We start from the raw sequence: 19,680 nt of genomic DNA, 5'->3' as shown, positions 1-19,680 counted from the left end.
CCCTTTGTGAACTCAGGAAGTACGCATATGACTATGTGAGTACGATAGGTTACATCAGATTAGGCTAGATCAACAGATGAGCCAGCAGCATTAGCCTAGCTTTGTCCTGAAGGAGACGGCAATGCGTTCAGAACGCCTAATTGGTCTTCAAGACTCTTCAGTCAGTCCCAATAGGGAATGCGGCAACTTTCAGCAGTTCCATCCGACTGACGATCTCTTCTCGTTAGTCGTGAGACCTAGCGGCCATGCAAAAGTAAGAGACGATACTCCACAATCGAGGGCCTTTTGGGGGCCAAGGTTGTAGCTGGGGATGAATATTGACCAGGGATGGGCGAAGATATCCACAAATACCGCCCGAAACCATGCTGCAAATCGCAGATCACCACTCTGCCGATGTTTTGCTGATTGCCATCGCAAATTTTCAAAGACAGCCCCACGGGCCATGTGAGCATACCATTCAAGCTGGGGACTGCTTTACTTTGATCAGAACTCATGCAATTGAGACTGAAGAGTATCGATGATCCGGGAAGACCGCCGCTGACGAACTGGAAAACCTGGGGTCAAATGACTCAAAGGGTTGAATTTTTGGCCCTGGGTACAAATTCGAGCTGTGAAGATTGATGAAATCATTAAAGCCCGCGACACAGACCAGGTGGGCAGTAAACTAATCCTTAGGCTAGGCTAATGTAGGCATGGATAACAAACAAAACAAGATTCCAACCCATCTTATCTTCCTTAGTCAAAGGACATCTCTAGTTCCGATTTCACGAGAAGGCTTTCTCCCGAATACCTTATCCAAATCAGCCCCACTCGGGTCCGCCTCTTCCCGGCGTTGAGCGGTCGCGGACGGCGGTATGGGCCGGCAGTCACAATGACAACAGCAGGCAGGGAGACGGACGCAATCACGAATTCAAGTGGAAGAGCTTCGGAGAGAAATTCATTACGCCTTGATTAAACACAGCAAGCAGTACATGTCTTTCACAGTTTAGGAACACCTCCCGCCGTTCCCAAAGTCTTGGTGTGGCTCTTGTTCTGATCGATCCCCTCCTCCACCGCCTTGATCTGCAATGCCAGAATCTTGGAGTAGTACCGACAAATTGCGAGATTGCCGCCCATGAACCAGAAGCCAGGGTGCCCCGTCGGCCGCCACATGGTCCTGAACTCGCCCTCCTCATCCCACCCCCACACATCGCCGACACGATCGGCGAGCTCGTCGCCGAAGATGTTACGCGCCTCGGTGCGCATGTTCTGGTATCCCGTCGCGAAGATTATCTCGTCGCCCTGCAGCTCCGAGCCATCCGCGAAACGGAGGCCGTTAGGGAGAACCTCTGTGATTTCCTGCCCACTCTTAATCTTGATCTCGCCGTCGATGATGAGCTGGCTGCATCCGACGTCAATGTAGTAGCCACCGCCGCGTTGGAAGTACTTGACGAAGAAACCACCTCCGCTTGGTCCCATGTCCAGGTTGAAGCCGGCTTTTTGGAGGCCTGAGAGGAGCTCGGCGTCGTTGGCATTTTGTACTTCCGTGGTTCCGACTTGGAGCGATTTGAAGAGCTCGGCGGGCAAGCTCCACAGCCAGAGGTCGGCGTCGTCGACTGGAGGTGAGTCCTCGTCGTAGAGACCTTTCAGACCAATATCCGTAATTGAGCTTGAGGAGACGACAGAGGTTGAGCTGCGCTGTACCATGGTGACATCGTATCCTTGTTCATAGAAATCCTGTGCAATATCGTGGCCCGAGTTGCATGAACCGACGACGATGGCCTTCTTGCCCTTGGAATTGGGCCTCGCGCCCGGGAACTCGGAGCTGTGGCAGAGGCGGTCTCCCTTGAACTTGTCCATGCCCTTGATGCTAGGGAAGAACATCTTGCCAGAGTGACCCGTCGCCTGAATGACGTGGCGAGGGTGCAAAGTCCGAGTTTCCTTGGATCCGTCGGGCTTTTGCCTGTCGAGGGAGACGCTCCACTGCCTCTTGGAATCATCCCACGATGACTTTGTGAGTGTTGTTGACATCCAGACGTTGAGCTCGAGAAGGCTGGCATACGCCTCGAAGAAGTCTCCCATCTTATCCTTGGGCGTGAAAACGGGCCAGTGACTTGGGAAGTTGATATACGGTAGGTGATCGTACCAAACGGGGTCGTGGAGAACAAGTTGGTGGTATCGCTTGCGCCAAGAGTCACCGATGCGCTGATGCTTGTCCACAACAAGGGCGTTGACTTTGAGCATCTTCAGTCGAGCGGCAATCGTGAGACCAGCTTGGCCGGCGCCTAGATAGCTGTCAATATAGTCCGACGGAAAGCCGAGTGCTAGAGGTCAAAATGCTTACCGACAATCACTACCGTAGGCTCGCTGTCAACGTAGTTGACGCTATCGTCTCTCTTCTCCTTCCAATTCTTGCTTTCCCGCTTCTGGACGTGGTCAACACCCTTCTCTCGTCGGTGCCGAGTAGGCTCTTCGTGACCCGCGATTTCGCGCAAAGTCGTAAAGAATGTAAAGATCTCCCACTTATCACCAGATTCAACCATGCGCACGACACCCTCACCGGGTCCAACATCCGTTTTGACCTTGATGAAATATTGCAGGCATTGGACCTTGCCATGAGCATCGAGCGGCGCAAAGTGAGGTGCTCTGTAGGCAGTGGAAGTATCGATTTGCACCTCCTTTAGCCTGCAAGCCTCGCCGAGGAAGCTCTGGATCTTCTCCCTGCCCTTGAGGGTGCGGAGATCCCATGATAACGCTAGGTGGTCTCTCCAGTAGCCGTCAGCGACAAAGAGTTGTGCGAGCTTATTGTAGTCCTTGGAGTTCAGTGCCGCGTTAAAGCCGTTGATGATATCTGCCGCGGCCTTCCCCGCATCAACCGATGTTGAGCGAACGGATGGGGGATACTCTCGAGGCGGGAGGTTGACTGAGCCCGGCTCGATCCGTTCGCTTCGCGCAAAGCTGCCTGCCATGATTTCGAGGAATGTGGTGACTGGCTGAAGGTGGTGTTGTAGTATCTGGTGGTCTGCCTGCAAATGCGTTTGGCGAGGATTGATGTGGGAATGCCTTCAAACGAGGGTCACAAAGGAGACTTTATGCAGGACGAGAGATCTTCACCCCCAGTGACAGCTTCCCTTCCTCCGCACCGGAGGGCTGAGTCGTGACATCACCTGACAGCTTTCGACGCGACAACGCATTCTGAGGGGGTTCTCCGGGGATAGATCGGGCAAAGAAACGAAACTCTGTCGCACACACTCCACGAAGTAATGGCGTCTTGCTGTGCCGCATTAGCTCTCAACAGTTTTCCCATCCGTAGCGGTTTGTGGAGTTTGGAGGCGCCAAAGGGCGCACATTGTCTCTCAGTTGCAGACGATAGTGTGCAACCGGCTTCCTCGAATGTGGGGGAACGGGGCAACTGGGGGATTCGAGGGTGGTCCAGCGGGCAAATCATAGAGCTTCAGGATGGCTCTGCCCAGTTGGACGCGCTCTGCTTGGATGGATTAGCTTAAACTCTGCCATGATACGGGCTCTTTGGACCCGTCGGCGGCTCGAATTACCCCAGACTGAGGGGCGTTGACGCAGCTCCAAGTCAACTAAAACGGAGCTTCTCCGCACTTAAGGTCGCGGGGTTGGCAAGGGATTGTTGGTCTCCCAAGATCTAGAGACTATGTGAGGTTGCTTCAAGCTTTGGTAGAGACCCAAAGGTTTGGGCATTGGATGGATTGCATATTTCCATCTGAAAGGTGATGATCTGATCTACGTCTCTCTTGAAAGGCTCTACACATGCCTGAACCGTTCATCCCACGATGCTCAAGAGCCAGAAGGTCCTTGCTCCCGGCACCTTTTGGTTTGCCTCAGATCACAGTGTCGGTGGGGGTTGAGTGCGGGGAAAGGCGCGGGATCATGCATGAAAAATCCGGGGCAAAGGAAGCTAAGTCCGTAAAGCACATTTCCGCGTTGCGGCGTTGCGGTTCCGCATTGCCGCCCCGTTGCGGCTCCGGGTGGTGTTTTCCAAATCATCAACCGCTAGCTGTCTGGCGCCTTTTTAGATAAGAGGCTAAGAGGTAGTCTAGTCGACAGTTCCTCTCAGCTGCATAGTGGTTCAGCTGGGGGAATGCACCTGACGGCCTCTCGATGCAAGAGTGTCTGCAAGTTTCGAGATCTACGAGATCTGCATGTCGGGCCATCGGAAGGCAGGGCGACTCTATTCAGTGACATTCCTTCATAATAGCTCAGTGCTAAGTGGGGTTAAAGCCATTGCCATAGTTGTCGATAGGTTTCTCATCGATTCATTCTTCAAGTTCTCATTAACTGTGAAAACAGCTTTTTCATCACATCCATCAGGGAATATTCATATCAAACCTAGAGTAAGTATCCGATTCTCTCAAGCTAGAGTACAGGTGTCGCGAGAGCTTACGTATCTAGTTGACTCTTTAAAACATGTAGTAGTATTGTAACGCATGTAAGACAACGTAGTAGCGAGAATGACCAAAGAATCCCGCTCTGGAAAAACACTAAGTGCAACTCAATGAGGCAGGGCTGATCTACATCCAGATTTTTATGCATTTGCTCTTCGAGACGGATGTCATGCTCAGCGTATCGCTTCGTACCATCGGACGTAACACATACCGCCATGCCAATTACCCGACCTCTTCTGACCGGCTTTCCGACCACCCCATGCTGACCAGGTTCAGCCGCGCTCTCTGGAGCGGGCTCTTTGGGGCTTGCAACTGGGTAAGGCTTACTCCGTTTTGGATACCTCATCCGCCTCACATGCGGTGCTTCTCCGGGGATTCCAGTTGCTGGATCGATCAAAGCAGAAAAAGGCATAGGGGAATATTGGATGTCTTCAGGTCCACGCTGAATCCTCACTACCAACATAGTGGCCATGTGTCGTCCCGTCTCGTCACGTCGCATGATGCACGAACGCCTGGCAGGATCCTCCTGGAGGCGCCAAACAGGAATCATGATATCCCCAGGGACAAGAATGCGAGGGCCAAAGCCGTATTCACCCCGAGATCTGAATGAAAGGCTCAGGTCTTCCGGGAGGTCCCGTGGCTCTAGACTGAAGAAGACATTTTCTTCCATCATTGAGTAAATTTGGTCTATGAGCTTTGCCTGGTCGGAGGTGAGTTGATGTCGCTGTAGCTTGCCCAGATATTTGAGGGTATTTTGGATGATTTCTGCTCAGGCGGTGTCTTGGCGGGGTTGCGAAAGCGCAATATCGTCCCGAATAGCATCGCAATGGTCTCAATCTTCTCCGAGTCGCCTTCCGCGTATGAGAAGTTAGGCGGGAAGAACTTGCGCCAGAGAATGGCGAGTTCATGCAACGGAGAGAAGGACTCGGGGTACTCATTAGGTGCATCCGCGAACATGAAGTTGTCGACAGTACGGCCTCCGCGGCCACCCGAGGAATCGTACCAGCGGATGAATATTCGATCCTGCTTGAACAAAAACCGCGTGGTACGATCATCCGTCCAGTTTGGTGTTCCCACGGTGATCTCTTGCACAACCCACTCGTCTCCAATAGGGTTGACATGTGGCATGGCGAATGTGGAGGCGTGATCCAAGTCCATAACAACAGCAACTTCTGGAAACCCAGGCTTCTCGGGATAGTCAAAGGCATCGACATTGCTGCTCATATTGTAGAATGGTAGATTTCTACGCCGTTCTTTGGTCCAGTTCGGAACCCATGACGGGTAATAATCGTCAAATTCATCAAGCGGTCCGAACTCGGCCAAGTGAAGGAGCATCTGTAAAGCAGTCTTCTGACCACGCTGGAACATCGCCAGTGCGAGCCTTCGGTACAGAACTGACCAGTGTTGTCGAAGATCAAGGTAACTTTGCTGGTCCATGATTTGCTCATGATCCGGTATTAAACCGAATAAAGCAGCAATCCGATCCTCTGGCTCCCTACACTTGGCAGCGTGAAAATTCCAGAGTAGCTGGAGGATCGGCTTCCGCTCTTCGCTCAAACTCTTCATCATTAGAATCTGGTAGTGGTACTGGAACCCGTATAGCTGTTCGATACACTCCAGACGCCGAGCAACAGCGACAAACCAAGGCAAACCGAGAGAGGATGTTCCGCAGTGGACTTTGGCCTCTTTCGCTAAGCACGCCTCCTGGATGATCCAACGGCGTGAGAAGCAAGGCCGGGAGAGGAAGCGCTTGAGGTGAAGGATGTGATCAGCCCCAAGTTGGCTCTTAGTGATTTTCAATGTTGCTTCAGCCATTCTTTTCACTTGTTTTATGTCTGGGATCGTCTGCATCATGCGAATGGCAGAGAAGATTGCTGCTGTCTTGTCGTCTGGGTCACCGAGCCATATGTGGACTTCTTTCGCTCTTTTGTAGATCCGGCCCATGCGAGTAAGTTGTTGCGCTTTCTCGCCGGTATCTTGCTGATTGAGGCAAATGGCATCAATCCAAAGAGATCTGGTTGTATGGGGCTGTCGCAGAGCTCTCAAGAGTGAATCGACTGTTGGGCTGATGTCGAACGAAAATGACCCATCAATCAGCAACTGGCAGGACGGTGGCGCCTCTCCCCAAGTGTATGAGATGGCCTCAAAGTCCTTTTTCGTGCCGAAGTTCTTCATCTGCTCCGCTTTATCGTATTGAACTAAGGAACATTGGAGGGGAGACTGGGCATCCGCAGCTGCGTTAAGGACGACGATACGAATCGAGTCCAGGCTCCGCAAAGGCGAATACTGGTATGGAACGATTATATTCGAACCCATTTCGCATATGATAGAGCAGTAACGAGCATAAACTTTTGACGAGAGCTAAGGAGTTGGAATGATGTGTATGCGATGCTATCAGTACCGGCGGAGACCGATGCTTAGACTCAGACTTTATGGCAACTCTTAAAACATGCTGCGACTATAGCTAAACGTATAATTACATACATGTACATAGCAATTTGTGTGACAAGAACGAAGGTTTCACGAGATATGAAGGCGTTCGACGCTTCTCGCATGAACACTTGACCATCTTGCGTTACAGGAGGCATGTTGCAGTCTTGTGCAGAATTGCATGTTCATGTTAGTTCCCGCAGCCGCGTCAAAAAGAACTGAACGCATTCCAGGTATTTACAAACGATTGGAAGAGGTGATAGGAATTTCTTATGGTGTCACGAGCTAGAACAGAGCTCGGGGGTTACGAAGTGAGTTGTGAGTAACACGAAGTGCCTCCAAAACCAAGCCACGAAAAGGATTGGTTATCGGTCAGATGCTTGTACGCTTGTCGGAAGAAAATGTACGGAAAGTTACCTCACAGATTGAGACACTCTGCTCAGAGCATTACACAACGAGGATCATGTGCTCAATTGTGAGAGTGTTGATTGAGTCTTCAAGTATAGCCCCACGGTGGCTTGTAGACACCAGCATCGAGGGGTTTCACAAGCGTCAAGACGTAGGCTCAAGCTGGTACTAGTCAGTCCTTCGATACTTTTTATAAGTTTTACCCCAAGGTACAACGGGTCAAAATCATGACCTCTTGACTGACGTCCATAAAGATGAAGACTGTGAGAATGATGAGCTGCAGCGTGTGAACTCGAAAAGTCATTTGAAAAAATAGGGTAATCATTGGCGGCAGGTGGTTGCCTGCTGGGTTGTGTGACAAGACTTTTGACCATATCCTGTTGTACCATGGCCAATCCGTCTCACTCATTCTATTCCAAAGTTAAGTGTGGGCAGGTCACGGAAATTGAGAATGGCAAGTGCAGGTTTCATATGGAATGATTCTCATATTTCAAACATGAGGACGCCTCTGTACAAAGGATCGCCCGATATCTAATCGCATTTACATCCAGTGTCTTAAGTCATACGTATGTACAAGAATAATGTGTTGAGCGCTGCTAATACCAAGTGGTGATAGCATAGCTCAGTGGTTTATGTCCAAAAGACTTTTCCAACTTCTCTCTTTCTCTCTCTCTCTCAACTCTCTTTACTGATTTAGAAAGAGGCAGCACGGGCAAGCTTGCGGCGCATGGAGCGGACGCGGCGGCGAGCAGCAGACTTCTCGCAGTCGCCACCCTCACCAGCGGCAGCGGTGGGAGCAGCAGAGGGCTCAGCGGGGCTGGTGCTGTTGCCGCCGTTGTAGTCGGGGATGCCGGCAGAGGGAGCAGCGGAGGTGGAAGGGGTGGTAGGAGTAGTAGGGGTGGTGGGAGTGGTGGCACCATCGGAGCCAGTGCAGTCACCGTCGGAGGTCTGGCCGAGAAGGTTGGCAGTGTGGTCCTCGCATCCGGAGAAGGCAACGGGGCCACCGGGGACGGTGTAGTTCTGGGGGGCGGGGTAGTAGATGTTGATCAACAGACCGGGCTCCTCGCCGGTGTAGACGCCGGGGAACTTGACGACGGGCGAGGGGGTCTCGGTGGAGGTACCGGTGACGGAGATCTGAGCGCAAGCGATGTAGAACTGGGCACCACCCTTGGTGCCGGCGCCGTGGAGGCCAATGTGCTCAGCGCGCATCAGGTACTCGCCGGTGGGGACCTCCTTGGGGAGAGTGAAGGTGAAGTTGTGAATACCGGCGTTGTTGACGTAGGTGGCCCACTGGAGACCAGCCTCGGTGATGTTGGAGGTGGACAGCTCGTAGACCTTGAACCAGTCGCCGTCACCCTTGTAGGAGGCGACGCCGGAGGGAGCCTTGGAGAGGTAGACAGCGAGGGGACCGGGGTGGCCCATGTCGTTCTCGACGATGAAGCCGACCTCGTCACCGGCGTTGACGGCCTTGGTCTGGGTCTTTGCGAGGACGTCGTCGTCGTTGCCGCCGATGTTGCAGACGATGCCGTCGGAGGTGACGTCGGTGACAGGAGAGTTGGAGTTCTTGGCCTCGCGGACGTACTGGTAGCGCTCGGTCTGCTCACCGTTGACGATGAGGGTAGGGAAGACGTAGTGGGCCATAGCCTGGGGCACGACGGCCGCGGCAGCGAGGAGAGCGAAGGAGCGCATCTTGATTTCGTGTTGTGGGTTGGTTTTGGTTGGTTTTGGTTGGTGAAGACCGGTAGGTTGGAAAGATTGGACAGGAAGAAAATGAAGAGATTGATTTTCCACCAGGGAATGAATGAAAGTGAAGTTTCAAAAAGAAAGAAAGTGGTTTGTACAATGACAAAAGACACAGCGATGGTTGAGAACGAAGAGAGAATAGAGAAAAGATGAAAATGATGAGAAGAAATGGTTGTCTTATATCGAAGATATCTCACCACCCCTTGCGCACTAAGAGGATGGGAACGAAAGACTGTCAGCCGCCATGATCCATCATCCCACCCATATTACTGATGAGATTTTTCCCCACATCATGGCAGACTACCCTCATCTGGACAACAGTCCAGGCATCATGGGCGCGAAAAGGGGTGGTGAAAGAGCAAGGATGGCCAAAGGAGCTCGACCTCGTTGCCTCGCCCAACCAGGATCACACGATAGGAGTAGGCTTCAGTGACGATTTGGTCGAAGTGGCCTTCGTTTGAAACATTGGAGCAACATGTACGCGGGATCCATTTCCCACCAAACACCGTCGTCGTCGCCTGCGAGCACCCCTGGATTGGGGTCGCAACTAGAGTACGATTGACGACATTGACCCCTGGGCTGCTCACGAGCCGCCCACGTTGTCGAAATCTGTGGAAATACAGTCGCCAAGCTTGGCTCATGCGCCGATTCCCCTTCTGCTCCTGTTCATCTAAACTCACAGCTCGCTTGCAGCACATACCCTTGTAGGTGAACCTGGCCCGAGCTGGTCGAAGCCCCGAATCGGTCGCTTATAGATTGTTCTACATCCACAGTGGTCGCCCTTATTCGTCCTAGCCGCTGGCGGCTTTCTGTGCCTGCATGCCCGCAACGGCGTGAAAGGCTTGTCGGGGTTTGGCCGTTGGCGAACTTGGTGCTGTCAATTTCGGGCGACAAGCCCGGTTTGCCTGTCAATACCCGTTTATTGGTACTCTGTGCCCTCAGCTTGACAGTTCTGGATTCGGTTCACCCAGCGAATACTCGAAACTCTTTCATTTGGTCAGTCCCGCCCGTCCCGGAATTTAACGTCTTTACAAAGCCATTACAAAAACATTTGAATCCGCGTAAACAGCGTCATAGACAAGCGTTTCCCCAGAGTCAATATGCGTAACTTTCGTCTCAAGAGCGATCCCGCGAAAAAGGTTATGCCACTCTGAACTCTGTTCTGGCAGTTCTGGTTCCTGATCGACGCGGCCGTGGTGGGATTCACCTGAAACCTGGGTCCAGGGGCGCGCAGCGAGGAAGAAAAACTCCAGCTGGCGGCTATTCCCTGTCGCAGATCACTTTACACGGGACGAAAAGCCCCCCACCGAAAAGAAGAAAAGGAGGACGGCGCTTGGGTGCATTTTCAATTTTTTGGCGGCAGCTCCCAGTCGCAAAGCAGTCGTTAACAGAAACTCGGCATGTAAAGCCGAGTGAATGACTTGGATCAACCTGGGTTCTTGACTGAAGCTCTGCGGTTTCCCCCTCTCTTGCTGCGGTGTGATGGCCAAGGAGAGAGGCCAGGCCAGACTAGCATCAACCCCGACAAATGTTGTTATCACGGCTTACTAGTCGGACCCAGCGCTTCACAACTAAAGTGAAAATAAAGTGCGATCATTAAGTGCCGCTCTGCCGAGATATCATAACAGCACTCGCTAAGAACCAATTCAGCGAGTCGAGCGGCGCTGGTCCGGACGTTCCAGAGGCCAAATGCCAGTCGAATCAGGCATGCAACTCCGCCGAGATTTCTTAGTCAGACCAAAAAGAACCGCTTCCTCCGGTTATGCTTCTCCTGTTCCTCCTCTTGCCCAAGCCATTCTCCATCAAAAAGGGGGCCATGCCCGTCAGAGAACAATAAAGCCGGCTCCATAGTCGATTTATGTCTACCTAATATCGGGCTCCATGGCTGAGCCGTCCGGTGGGATTCCCTATTCGACCGAACCTGTCGACGCCCCCGAAATACTCGGATTCTGCTCCGTCTGCACACAAGATCGTCATTGTGAACGATTGCGCCCCGATATTTCGCAACAAATTCTTCGGCATCCACCGACACTGGTTTATTGGACCATTTCCACACTTCCTAGTCAATAACAGCGTTGACGGGACGAACCAAGTAATGATGATCGCAGCAACTCGACTCAGTCACCCAACCTAGCAATAGCATTCGGGTTCGCTCCCAGCGTGCCGTGCGTGCTTCCCGCGATGCGACCGTACGGAGAGGTGCCCGAGACTAAGCAGTGAGTTGGAATGACGATCCTACTATCAGCTCCGAGGGCGCGGTTTTGACTTGCGACGGTTGTCTCAACTTCATTGACGCCAACGATCGGCTCCCGGGCAGTGTAACCCGGCGGGTCTACTAGCCTGGTTGTCCCGCCGCCATGAGCCGAAGTTGGCGACTCGAGCGTCGACGTGAGTTCCCCATGAGACCGTACCAAGACCTGCGTTGTGTGAGAAAGCCCAGAAGGATCTCGTTGTCTGGCGTATATTCTTCTGCCAAGCGGACGAGTACCATCAGGTCGTGATGTCTAGCAGCGAGTTATCGCGAAAATCTTCAATCCGTCGGCTTCCCTAACTCGCCCAATCTATTTGATTAATCACGTAAGCCATGTGCTGCGACGCCCAGATCTTAGCTTGTCTCATTACTCTCGCTGACAACTCGTCCTCATTTACTACACATTAGGCGTTGTTAGCTTCTAGCCAAGAATCTGCTGTCTCACAGCGATGCTATTGAAATTGTTTTCAATCAATAGAGCAATTGCTCATAGATGAACTGGCAGGATGCCTGGCCTCGGCTATCTTGACAGCCCTTCGTGCAAGGGTGATCTTTCAGACAGCATACTTTCCTACTCTACTTCTACCTACGAGGCCGTCTTCGCCTTAGTTGAACTCTCCAAGTACCGTAAGGTATGTAAGCATGCACGTGGATAATTGCAACTACCGTCTCACTTGATAACCCAAAATGAAGTGAATCTATGACTTTTACTTTGTGCTGTCTATTTCTCCCCCAAACCAACCTGAGTGCACTATCATGCATGATCATGCCCTTCATGATCATCCCCATCCTCTGTCCAGTCTGGGAACCCATCATCAAACAAGTCCTGTAACTTGTCCCTCTTCTTCTCATCATCCCACTTCTTATTCCTCATCACCTTCTGCCACTTCCTCCACTCCTCGTCATTAAGCAAACACGCATCCAGCGCAGCCTCCAAACCCTTGATGTCAAGCTTCTCGCCGATGAAAACCATTTCCTGGCGACGATCACCCCACTCGCCGCCCTTCTTGATGTCGTGCGTGACTAGAGCGTCGACCTCACTATCACCGGTGAGGTAGTCACCAGGGTCAAGTGTGCAGAACCACGGGCGACCGCCGGTCATTGTAAGCATCGCACCCGCTTGAGACCAGTCTCCTGCCCTGTGCGGTCGCGTCGCGAGGAAGAACTCTCCTTTTGAGCGGAAGAGACGGTTGAAGAGGGGGTTGGCGGTCTTGTTGGCGAGGATGACTTCGTTGGACGGGGGCTCGAGGGGATCTTCCATGTCAGCATCCTCGTCTTCATCAGCTTCGTCTGCTTCTGACTTGTCATCTTCCCATTCCTCGTCTTCCTTGTCGTCAGCATCCTCGTCGCTCATGTTAGCGTCATCATCTTCATCCATAGCATCTTCGTCCTCGTCGCCTTCAGGCTCCTCCATTTGCAAAATGAACTTGTCGTAGAGGAGAGACCAGAGGCGTCTAGGATGAAATGGCCGTGTCCTTGTGTAGATGAAGTTGCGGACGTTGTACTCCTCCGTCTCTGGCTTTGGTGTGACTGCCTTGCGCCCGTTGACCTGTAGCATCGAGTATCAGCAAAGTTCATCATAAGATGTGTAGATACATGTAGCTTCGAATGAAGTCTCACCTCGCGGACCGTCAGGGCGTGCAGGTCTTGCAGCCAGCCAACACCGGACTGAGCGACCTTGAGGTCGAATGTGTTGGTGTTGACAATCTCGTTAACGTCAATTTTGCTGTAGCTGGATTCCAGGATCTTGGCTCGTGGATTGAGTTTCTTAATCAAATCCAACACACGGGCGCGATCGGTTTTGGAAACCTATGTATTCATAGTCAGACTCGTGTCATGGTATCTCTCGTGGGGCTGCTTACCATGTCGATCTTGTTGAGGACGATCACATCGGCAAACTCAATTTGGTCAACCATCAGGTCAGACACCGTCCGTTCGTCTTCCGGCACAACGTCATCTCGTCTCGAAGACAGCAGATCGCTAGTGTGGAAGTCGTTAAAGATTGTAAAGGCATCGATGACAGTGACAGTCGTATCCAGGCGAGCAAATTTGTCGACCCCGCCAGCATCAGCCCTAATAAGCAGCACTTGTCAGTACATGGAAGATCTCAGCCACCATATCAGAAAGGGTGTGGAGCTCACAGCCTCTTGAGCAACTTCATGGTATCCTCATCCAACCCTTCGGGTCCCTCGCCCATTGTAGCCATCTGCTCTGCCAGTCGGGCATCAAAGGTCTCCGCGACTTGCTCGGGCTCGCTGATACCACTACTCTCGATGATCACGTAGTCAAACTCGTGGAGCTCGGACAAGTTGACGAGCTCTTCCAGCAGATCCCCTCTGAGAGTACAGCAGATGCAGCCATTCTGTAGTGCGATGACTTTTTCTTCAGTCTTTGTAAGTCGATGGCTCTTCTTGATGAGGGATGCGTCCACGTTCACACTGTTCGGCTAGTCAGCACTGATATATGTGGCATAGGGCAGACAGAAACATGCGCTCCGATATCGTTGACAATAACCGCAATGCGAAGACCATGATCGCTCTTAAGGATGTGTTGTAAAAGTGTCGTTTTCCCGCTGCCCTGCAATCCAGTTGTTAGACACATGTCTCGATCGCTCGCATGTGTTGATCAGGACTTACCAGGAAGCCTGAGAGAAGGGTGACTGGTAGCGGTTTACCCTGAACTGGCTTTGTGACGTCGACGCCGGAGTCTTGGCGGACAAGCTTCGGAACCTCGTCAATGGACTTTGGTTGCGTAGTGGCTGGCACAACGACGGCACCCGTTCGGGGCTTCGTTGATGATGCTGAGAGTTTCTTGCCCATTGTAGATATCCGCGGCTTCCCTACGACTCTATAGAACTGGTAAAGATTGAAGATTGAAAAACTTGGAATTATCCTATCGGTCTTGAGCTACGAATTTTGGACATTTATATGAACTTTCCCAACATCTGGACAATTCCAAAGCCGCGTTATCTGATCGACTGCCATCAAGGTGTCCGACTAGCGCTAGATATCATTCCATCATTCCATCATCCAGTCTCTCTGAATCATCTCCTTGTGCTCTTCATTCTGTACGACATGCGTACGACGGGCCATCCGGGTTCTGACGATGCCCCCGGCGATACAACACGGGATTGGCTGGCTTGTCACCGGGGCCGTCATCATCATCGGCCGCCCTCTGATTGGCCGAAAAGACATCGACCGGGACCAGATCCCGGGGAACGCCTCGCCATATTAGGAAAAAAGAGTTAATGAAAGCATGGAAGATGGATCCAACGGCTGGCTCGGACCCTTGAGAACCTTGAGGGATACCTTTGTTGAGTTGATTGCGAAATGACGCTTCATCATTCGCTTGGTCCAGTTCAGACGAGCTATCCCCGGGTCGATGGTCGACGATGAGATCTTCCATGACCTGGGTAGGGCAAGGAGGAATAACTTAAGGGCTGAAACCCTTCGTTTCGGGTTCCTCGGCACAATCAGAGGACGAATTATGGAAGTTCTCTTCATGTTCTCAACCGTAAGGCAGATCTGCGATACTACCGTTGAGCGGCCGAGTACGTGTGGCTACTATGATGCTGATTGTAAATAGGCACTTAGGCAGGTGATATCCAGGTGAATGTGTCGCATACAGTCATTCGAATCCACCGCTTGTCATTATCTCAGGTTGATGCGCCCAAAATCTCACAAGTGCTGCCTCTTCGTGGCAGGCCGCTAGCTGTACTCGAAGCTATTAAGTCACCTTATCGAAGAAGTGAAGCAATGTCATTTAGCTTTTTACCACAATAGTCATCATTTGCGGCCGAAAAGCACCATATGAAACTCCATGCCAAGATATGTCCAGTCCGCAGTGCTGCACTCGGCCGATGCGTACTTAACAGACTGAGGGAGGACTTCTTTCCACAAAACACGACTTCCGTAGCCTCTTATCTTGCTAGTCTGTGCATCATCTACGGACGGCTGGGGTTCGAAAGCGACCGGTCCTGGAAGAAATGCGACTGGCTGATCATCCGTTGGGACCATGTGTAACCAGGGCGAGACACTGTGATGATCTTGGCTTTCGGAACGGCGATGTTCCTCGATCTCTTCCAACTCAATACGCACCTGGGTCCTGAGGAACGGGAAGAAACCAGAAAGTCAGATTATCAAGATACTCAGGAACTTGGACGATACAGTCATGTTGAAGCCTGCGTTCCGTTTTGTCCGGCTGCCGTTCATTGATTGAGGTACATAACTCATCTGGACATGGATCATAGTCGCTACCGGAGAGAAGAAATATGCCTCGCCTGCCCACACAGCCAAGAGCTCATCTTTCGTAGTTCTAGAGAGCAAGTCATATAGGGCATGATTTTGATGGACCGGAGGGTTACATAGCCGAAAGGATATTGGAGCCGAACAGCTAGTCGAACCGAACCTCGAGTCGAGTTGAATGCAGATCAAGCGCTCGGCGTGCAAGCGCCATAAGGACGGAGGGACTCCTCATGGTATTAATAGATAGCACGTCGCCTGCCAATGCCATTGACGTTCAAAATTGTAGACGTCGACGTCATTGTCAGGTGAGGAGCCGACAAAAATTGTTTGCCAGGTGCCCATGCATTCTCAGTTTCATCGTCGACCCCGTTTTGGATGAGGTTGAACCAGAGCTTACCCCGGATACTACCACGCGACACCCCTTCGACAGAGAGTTGGCCCATGTTCCAGGTCGGACATACTCCGCAAAGTGCTTTCTGTCACGGGTCCACGAGACCACGACCCAACGAATGTGTCGGTAAAAGTTGACTTGTTCGTTTGCAGGCAGGTTGAGCCAGATTCTGTCCTTGCGCCGATCACGACTGTTCCGTGGCCCAGCCGCTATGCGTGGTAAGGCATTGAAGCAAATTGGCTCGGGGCTCGCCAAAAGTTGCGCTGTTAGGCCAGGACGGGTTCATGCAGACGTCAGTTCTCGAGTTATGCGATAAAGAGCAGAACGCTGCAGCCAGCGTCAACATAATTTTGTCGCAGTATCAATCCTACGGCAAACGAACACGAAGTTGCACCGAGGGAAAGACAGGAGATGCAACAGCAGTCGCGGCCGCAATCAAGAAGGGACGGAAAATGTTTCCAGGCTCAGACAAGGCCCCCCAACCATGTTTCTAATTCTCTCCGTCCTCGAAGCGCCGGGGTGGAGTTTTTCGCGTGCAAACGTCAGAAACTATCACTCTTCAGCACCTCGCTCTGCCAACAAGTCTTCGTGCCTATCCATGGCTTGCACGCAGTCGCATTTTCGGTGGTTTCAGACACCAAAAAGAGGGCGCCTCCGGGCCAAGCCGCCAAGAAACGCGTCAAACACGACCGAGGGTTTTGGTGCGGCACGGCGGGCTCATCAGAGTGACAGCGGCCGGGGTCCGTCTGAAACCCTCCGAACATGGGTACCGGTGTGGTTCGCGGCTCGCCCTCTCAGAGGCTTCAGAGTCCCATTGCCAGTTGAGAACCTCCCCGCCGTCCGGGCCTCCTTGACCCCTTGGGTGTAACTGTGCGGTGCACTGAGGCTGGTGAGGAGGAGCTAGAACTGGGTAAACATGGCTGATGGTTCTAGCGGCTGCGCCAGAGTCATGTTAAGTCGCCTTGGGAGTCTGGGTTCCATCCGTGTGAGCGTCCCCTGGAGCGTTCCCTCGCGTGCGCTTGTCGCACCAAAGACCAGTGCCCACTATCCTTGAGTCCCTGAGCCGTCCGCAGCTTGTAAGAAAGGCACATCTCGAACCCCCCTTGCCCGTTCTTCTTGGAAGTGGTTTGATGTGGGAGACATTTTTACATGGATGTCTCCGAACTTATCCGTGGGGTTGGGCAAGATGATCGACACGGCGAGAATTGATAACATGAAGCAAATGCCGCCCACCCCGTCGTGACGTCTGCTTTGGCTTTTCTTGTTTCTGCTTCTGCTTTTGTTCAACATCTTGGGGATCCGTGACTCTGTTTCTCATGAGGCGCTTGCGTCATTTTTCCTTTCTTGTTGTTCTCTTTTAGATTTGCAGCTGTGCTGCCTTTTCTTCGCTCACTCGCTGGTCGATTTTATTCCGTTACTGGTTCGTAGATTAGACGCAGAAGACGCGTGGGCTAGCAGCAATGGACGCAACTGCGACTTGGTCCACTTTGAGGTACGGCATCAACTAAGCATTCACATCAGCCTTTCAGGTGAGGGACGCTAACCTGTGTAAACAGACAGCGGAGGAGAAGAACTGTGCCCAAATTCCCTGGCAGGCCTCGTCACAATCTGGCCCGTAGGCAAAGTCCGGCACCACCGCCCGCTAAGGAAGAGGAAGCCGAAGAAGCAGACGGGGAGCAAGAAGCCGGCGGCAAGCAGGAAGAAGAGGAGGAAGACGAAGAGGAGGCCAAGCCTAATCAACCCGCCAACCAGAGAAAGGAACAAGAGGAGGAGGAGGAAGAAGAAGAGGAGAAACCTTTAGGCGGCGCTGCAAAGCAGGCTGAGAGCGATTCAGAAGCCGGCGGCCAAGCCGGCGCAGCATCATCAGCAAGCGATTCCGACGCACCACAACCAGGTGCACCGCCAGGCCAGCAATCCGACTCAAGTAGCGATTCAGAACAAGAGCAGCCCCCGCCAGCAGTATCGCCGCCACCGGGAGCAGCACCGGCCCCTCCTCCGGGCATACAGCCGCCACCGGCCGCACCGTCTCTCCCACCCCCGGCAGCTCAAGGGTCCCCGATCCCATCGGCAGTCTTGAACCCGGCGTTGCCGGCAAGCCTACCGCCTGCAAGGGGCTTCATTACTCTTGTTCCCGGAGCGCCGCCACCCTCTAACCCACCGCCTCAAGAAGCTCCCGCGCAACAACCCGCCCCGGTCGCGACACCGTCGAATCCTCCTGCTCGCCAACCGCAGAACCCTCCGCTTGTCAGTCAGCCGCCTGCAACACCATCACCGCCTCCTCCTCCCGCCGCCGAAACCACTCCTTCTACGAATCTGCCACCACCGCCGGTTGAAAATGCGGCGTCCGGAACACCACAGCCGGAACTTCTCCCACCAAGCTCCCAAGTTGAGGCCTCAAACGCGCCATCGGCGTCAGCTGCGCCTGCTGATGGCACAGACCGTGGATTCGCCATCGGAGTCTCCTTCGCCGTTGTCGGTAAGTCATTGTAACCCCCGCGTTCTACCCCAACATTCTAATCAAAGATCACAGCCATCATTGGGTTGCTCATCGGCGCAGTAATCTTCGGCGTGAAGCGCTACAAGAGGAAGAAGAAGGTCGCCGCCGTAGCAACAAACATGACGCAAAACACACCACCAGGAGGTAACGGCTCGCTTCCACGAGAGTCCGCCATCCTCAGACAACCCAAGCGCAGCACCCGCGAGATGGAGCGCGCAATGGTCACAACCTTCAGACAAACAAAGATCGCGAACCGTACCACCAAGGAGATGGAAGAGCAGATGATGGAGCAATTCAAGACAGACAGAGCTTCCAGAGTGGACGCATCCTCCGCCAGGCCTCTACCGAATCCTTCAACAACGAACGCAGCTGCTGCGGTCCCGCCCCTTCCCAGCATGCCCAACAACAACGACCCCGTTGGAAATACTAGAAACATGCAAGCGGAGAGCTTTTACTACGAAAAGTCCATCAATGAGCCGACGGTCGTACCCGCGCCACTGAGGATCAGCACAGCGCAACGTCGGCCGCCGGCGGCGGTTTCGACGGCGAGGGTGCCGTACCCTGCTTCAACATATGATATGTATCAGGAAGTTGGACAGGGCCCGTACCGGGAGTCCATCAATATCGGATACCAGCCCAACAACAACAATAACGGCTATCGACCATATAATCCAGACAACTTTTATCAACCGCAGCCGGGTCAGCTCCCCCGAGCTGAGAGGGGACCTGATGGGCGGTTTTCACCCGAAATGGGGTACCGCGGTTGCTAAGTGCCCGGACTGAAGTATCGTAGCACGCCAATACGGTCACTACTGAGAGCACACGGCTACATTCTTCTCGAGCTGGGATCAACCCATGATAGATCGTACCAAGGATCGGATGATGGACCCTCCGAACCAGACCTTGCGAATCACACACGCTGTACTCAGGCATAGATGGGATGACTGCTGTCACTGATCTCATTTGTCTCGTCCATCACTTTTCCTTTTCCTTTCTTGTTGAATACCCAGGCGGAAGATTGTCGTCCACAATGTACTATATAAATATGCAATAATATCACGAACCATGATGATTGAAACCCTTACACAATCCCATCATTGTGTTCTTTTCGACAGCCGATCCGAGAAGTCCGCCACAGCCGATAGTGTCATAACCTGAGTCCTGATAATCTCTTCATTTCATTGGCACCCATCTCTAAGTGCCGTACTGAATTTATTTACCTTTAGACGCCCGGAGGATCCGCAATGCAGGTCAGACGCACGCCTCCTGAAACGAACATCGTGACAGACCCCGGCTATACCCCGAAATAGTCTCGTCAAAAG

The 19,680-nt window shown here is 52.7% G+C and overlaps 6 protein-coding genes across 6 annotated transcripts; 1 reads left to right on the top strand and 5 right to left on the bottom strand.

Annotated features, from left to right (window-relative positions):
• Positions 1-923: 923 nt before the first annotated feature.
• Positions 924-3,164, bottom strand: BDZ83DRAFT_792490 (uncharacterized protein). Its single transcript, XM_060515762.1, has 2 exons — positions 2,324-3,164; positions 924-2,264 (listed from the first exon to the last, which is right to left on the bottom strand). The coding sequence occupies exons 1-2, from the start codon at positions 2,946-2,948 to the stop codon at positions 979-981; spliced, it is 1,911 nt and encodes a 636-aa protein (XP_060364916.1). The 5' UTR covers positions 2,949-3,164; the 3' UTR covers positions 924-978.
• Positions 3,165-4,045: 881 nt separating this feature from the next.
• Positions 4,046-5,283, bottom strand: BDZ83DRAFT_621541 (uncharacterized protein). Its single transcript, XM_060508274.1, has 2 exons — positions 4,402-5,283; positions 4,046-4,343 (listed from the first exon to the last, which is right to left on the bottom strand). The coding sequence occupies exons 1-2, from the start codon at positions 5,065-5,067 to the stop codon at positions 4,317-4,319; spliced, it is 693 nt and encodes a 230-aa protein (XP_060364915.1). The 5' UTR covers positions 5,068-5,283; the 3' UTR covers positions 4,046-4,316.
• BDZ83DRAFT_651829 (heterokaryon incompatibility protein-domain-containing protein) lies at positions 5,082-6,982 on the bottom strand (the record flags this gene model as incomplete). Its single annotated transcript, XM_060510482.1, has 2 exons — positions 5,082-6,680; positions 6,875-6,982. The coding sequence occupies 2 exons, from the start codon at positions 6,980-6,982 to the stop codon at positions 5,082-5,084; spliced, it is 1,707 nt and encodes a 568-aa protein (XP_060364914.1).
• Positions 6,983-7,697: 715 nt separating this feature from the next.
• BDZ83DRAFT_621540 (glycosyl hydrolase family 61-domain-containing protein) lies at positions 7,698-9,229 on the bottom strand. The gene has a single exon (XM_060508273.1). It carries the CDS (start codon positions 8,919-8,921, stop codon positions 7,926-7,928), a length of 996 nt encoding a protein of 331 aa, XP_060364913.1. The 5' UTR covers positions 8,922-9,229; the 3' UTR covers positions 7,698-7,925.
• A 2,277-nt stretch (positions 9,230-11,506) lies between these two features.
• BDZ83DRAFT_621535 (CobW/HypB/UreG) lies at positions 11,507-14,184 on the bottom strand. Its single transcript, XM_060508272.1, has 6 exons — positions 13,863-14,184; positions 13,718-13,803; positions 13,368-13,664; positions 13,089-13,299; positions 12,847-13,035; positions 11,507-12,775 (listed from the first exon to the last, which is right to left on the bottom strand). Exons 1-6 carry the CDS (start codon positions 14,043-14,045, stop codon positions 11,981-11,983), a joined length of 1,761 nt encoding a protein of 586 aa, XP_060364912.1. The 5' UTR covers positions 14,046-14,184; the 3' UTR covers positions 11,507-11,980.
• A 3,137-nt stretch (positions 14,185-17,321) lies between these two features.
• BDZ83DRAFT_752240 (uncharacterized protein) lies at positions 17,322-19,128 on the top strand (the record flags this gene model as incomplete). The annotated part of the gene is made up of 3 exons (XM_060514171.1): positions 17,322-17,353; positions 17,418-18,337; positions 18,392-19,128. The coding sequence occupies 3 exons, from the start codon at positions 17,322-17,324 to the stop codon at positions 19,126-19,128; spliced, it is 1,689 nt and encodes a 562-aa protein (XP_060364911.1).
• Between the last annotated feature and the right edge of the window lie 552 nt (positions 19,129-19,680).

This window comes from Colletotrichum acutatum (genome assembly GCF_030867785.1).
Source record: "Colletotrichum acutatum strain CBS 112980 chromosome Unknown BDZ83scaffold_47, whole genome shotgun sequence".
NCBI lineage: Eukaryota > Fungi > Ascomycota > Sordariomycetes > Glomerellales > Glomerellaceae > Colletotrichum > Colletotrichum acutatum.
This window is presented reverse-complemented; position numbering and strand designations above follow the sequence as displayed.